Source organism: Cajanus cajan, chromosome 3 (assembly GCF_000230855.2).
Source record: "Cajanus cajan strain Asha chromosome 3, NIPB_CcT2T_4, whole genome shotgun sequence".
In the NCBI taxonomy this organism is placed as follows: Eukaryota; Viridiplantae; Streptophyta; class Magnoliopsida; order Fabales; family Fabaceae; genus Cajanus; species Cajanus cajan.
In genome coordinates, this window is record NC_138519.1 from 70,343,360 (window position 1) to 70,347,046 (window position 3,687).

A 3,687-nucleotide genomic window follows, 5' to 3' on the forward strand; every position below is an offset into this window, starting at 1 on the left:
AATAAATAAATAAATTTCATACAACGACATAATATATATCACCAACAATTATTGATAATACTTAATATAGTCACTTAATATTTTAATTAAAAAACAAATAAATAATTAAAAATAATTATATGATGGTAAGGATTAAAAAACAATAATTCTAAATTCTAAAATGACGAAAAACAAATAAATTTTTCAAAGGAACCAAAATTAAAACCTTTTTTTCAGGGATAAAAATATATTTATTCTAAAAAAATTATTCTTCGGAACTAATTTAAGACATTTTATTTTTTAATGGAATCCCTTATATTTTTAATTCATGTACTATTTAATTTATAATAAAAACAAGTAGCATTTAATTTTTTTCATTCTCGAATAATCCATGTAAAATTCATAATAACTAATTGTATAATATATTTTTTATAACACTCATCAAATTTGACGTCTTAGTAGCTGTATTATATGACACTTTACGTGATAATACTTCACTTAATTTTTTATTGATCAAAATACTTTATCAGTCATAACTCTCTTCCTGCGACCCTTTTCAAAGATGCATATACTTATTTAAGGTCAATAACTATCCTCATAAACTAATATTATTACTTTTTAGCGTACTTTTATATTCTCACTTGAACACTTTCTTAGAAACATTCCAAAAGATTACTCATCAATCTCTAAATCACTTTAAGTTAAGTATATTTAATTATGAAATTCTTAATTAACGAATTGCTAAAAAAATATATGTATTTTATTGATATAAATAATATTAATTAATTTTTTAAAAATTATTTTCAATTATATAGTTTCACGCTCTAAAATATCTGGGTCTCTCTTAATATGATGTATTTAGAATGTTCCACTCCCCATTCCTAATTGATGAATTGTTACTTAAACAAGCATTAATTAATGAAGATAAAATACCTCTATTATCCTTCCGCGTGTCCAGACGTTATTTTTCATGCTACTTGGAAGTAATTAAGTATAATTCATCAGCTTGACCTTGACCTATGATTCTTTAAAGTGATAAAAGTAAGGTCATTATATTTAATTAAACTAGCCCACCAAAGGAGAAAAAAGTTGAATTAATACAAAAAATAATGTTAGGTAGATCTCTTCCGTAGATTAATTGGCAAAGTAGGATTAACCAAGGCGAGTATATGTGCAAAGCAACACATCAATCAACAAAAATAGGCACATGTTTAATTTTCAGGACATCTATGAAGTGCCCACCTATTTCTACGAGTTAAATCATTTGTACAAGTGTATGGATACATCTGATTCACTAGTCCTTAATTTGTCACCAACAAGAGATATATAGAGGAAGATAAGGAAGAAAAAAAATTCTATCTTAATTTCAATTATAAAACTTCAACAGCTGTGCAGTGCATATTGGGAAGCTTCTCTAGCAGATCCACTGTTAGCAGTGATGCCTTAGCCTTAGGTTTTGGCATCATGACCTCGGAATATCCAATTGAAAGAAAAGTTGTTGAGGTGTCCCTTTTACATGGTCCTAGCCACTTAGCTTCCATGTACTTGTGCTTCCTCCACGGTCCCAAGTGCATTTTGTTTTCCTTCATGCACCTTTTCGCTCCCATGCACAACACCTTTATGATGTTGCTTAATCTCTCTACTTTCCCCACGTACACCTCCGGTAGTTTCCTCACAAGCCCATTATACTCTTCGCTTGCCTTTGCCATCTCAAACTCTGCTCGAAAGTTTAGTTCTATGATCACCCTAACATCTTGCTTTTTGTTTGTTCTATCTATTACATCTAGAAAAGTATGTTCGCCTGCACAATTAAGCTCATAGTTAGCTTCTCATGTTAATTATTATTTTGAGTTCAACTTCTTTTCTTAATTGTGACTCTATGCACAAGTTGTTTTCTTGTACCTAACACCTTAAATTTTTAGTACGAGACCAAGTTGACACCTAACGTGTAATATACATACTATAATTGACAATAACATGTATATAGTATAATCCTAATTGTTTCTTATAATAATATAGAGCTACAGGGAAAGTGGCAATAGCCTTATGATTTGAAAGGGATTTATAGATTAAAAAATAAATGAGATAACGTTGTTAATGATAATAGTTTTTCTTTCTATATTTATCTTATTATTATATTGTACCTACGAAGAAGGGCTCCTTTTCAATTTTTAAAACATAATATGGGAAAAGTGATGGACTTAAATGTCAAAAAGGGGAAGATGCATTTGTCGGATTTGTCTTTGATCGTTGAATTGAAACAGTTTTTTGTTATTGTCATAGGTATTTTGTATTCACCTGAAGGAATAGTTGGTGAAGTTTTCCATTTAGTTTTGCAAATGGCACTGTTGTAACCGGCATTCTGAAGCCTCCTAGAGACTTGTAACAACAAGCAGTTTCGACAGGTGGATCTGACAGTAATCTGTGTACTGCAACTGCAAACCATTTTTGTGTTTTGTTGTATGTCACGAACCGCTTCCTTGGTAGCATTCCTTAGCCTTGACTCTAAAGAACCAGTTCTGTATAGGTTGGTCTGCAATGAAGAAAAACCAACTTGGTCATAACATAACCAATGAGTTTAAAAATTTCAAGAGCCAACTACGCTTTTGGACGAAACGAATATGATAAAACTAACCTTAATTATCATGCTAACCAAAGTTATCTAAACTAATCTCACCCTTTTCTTTCTATGTAAAAATGAAATTCAGTTTAATGTCGAGATGTAATTATAATTTGATAGTTTTAAAATCTAACAAGATATTTTAAATCGTAAACATGCGGTTCATGGTACTGAGAATATATATATAAAAAAAAAAAGTTATTTAATTATATATTGTCATATGTAATTAATTTATTGGCTTTTGATAACATCTAAAATCATATTTGATATGATTTTTATGAGTTGAAACTTAAAAAGTGTAAAAATCTTTGTTCCAGTAATTAATGGAAATTAATCTCAAACTTTAAAATAAAATACTGTTATCTATTAAACGATTCCGAAACACAAGTACAGGCATGCATCTTGTGTATTTTGATTTCCTTGGCATGGCATCTATATATCTATGAAGATCCCATTCAACAAAAACCAAAGAAAAAAATTAAGAATCAAGTAGCATGATCCATGTTGATTAATATAATTACCTGCAAAATCTGGTGTTGATTGTCCCAAAAGCTTTTATTCTCCACGACGCTGCCAACACTCTCATCATCATCTTCATCCAAATCCAATTCCATTTCATTCGATTGAAACTCATCGCTACTTGAACTTGTGGCAAACATCATGTCACCATCGTCGAGAAACTCAAACTCCACATCACCGAGACATGAGGTTTGAGGTACGAGGCTGTGGCACCCCGAATCCCTTGGGAAACCGGGTAGAAATCTGGTAACACCTCCTCGGACCATAGTGGTAGCACCCATGTTGTAACCAAGAACAATTAACAACGTGGTCCTTGTTCTTTGACTCACCCGGGTACAAGAGAATGTTGATAATTTTGGTATGATTATGAATGGTTTATATACCCAAAGTGAGTGGTGTAACAATATCTAATCGCCGCGCACATGTGAGGGTAGATTCTGGTAGCATGTACATTGTTTGTGGCGTGACACTATTGGTTGATTAAGATCGAAGCATTATTGTTTTATTTTTTGGTGAAACAGCATGGATCCACGTCAATGGTTTGCAATAATTTCTTCCAACTCACTACC

General features: G+C 31.4%; 1 protein-coding gene across 1 annotated transcript; it reads right to left on the minus strand.

Annotated features, from left to right (window-relative positions):
• Positions 1–1,109: 1,109 nt before the first annotated feature.
• LOC109792147 (uncharacterized) lies at positions 1,110–3,476 on the minus strand. The gene is made up of 3 exons (XM_020351530.3): positions 3,121–3,476; positions 2,278–2,512; positions 1,110–1,780 (listed from the first exon to the last, which is right to left on the minus strand). The coding sequence occupies exons 1-3, from the start codon at positions 3,397–3,399 to the stop codon at positions 1,350–1,352; spliced, it is 945 nt and encodes a 314-aa protein (XP_020207119.1). The 5' UTR covers positions 3,400–3,476; the 3' UTR covers positions 1,110–1,349.
• Between the last annotated feature and the right edge of the window lie 211 nt (positions 3,477–3,687).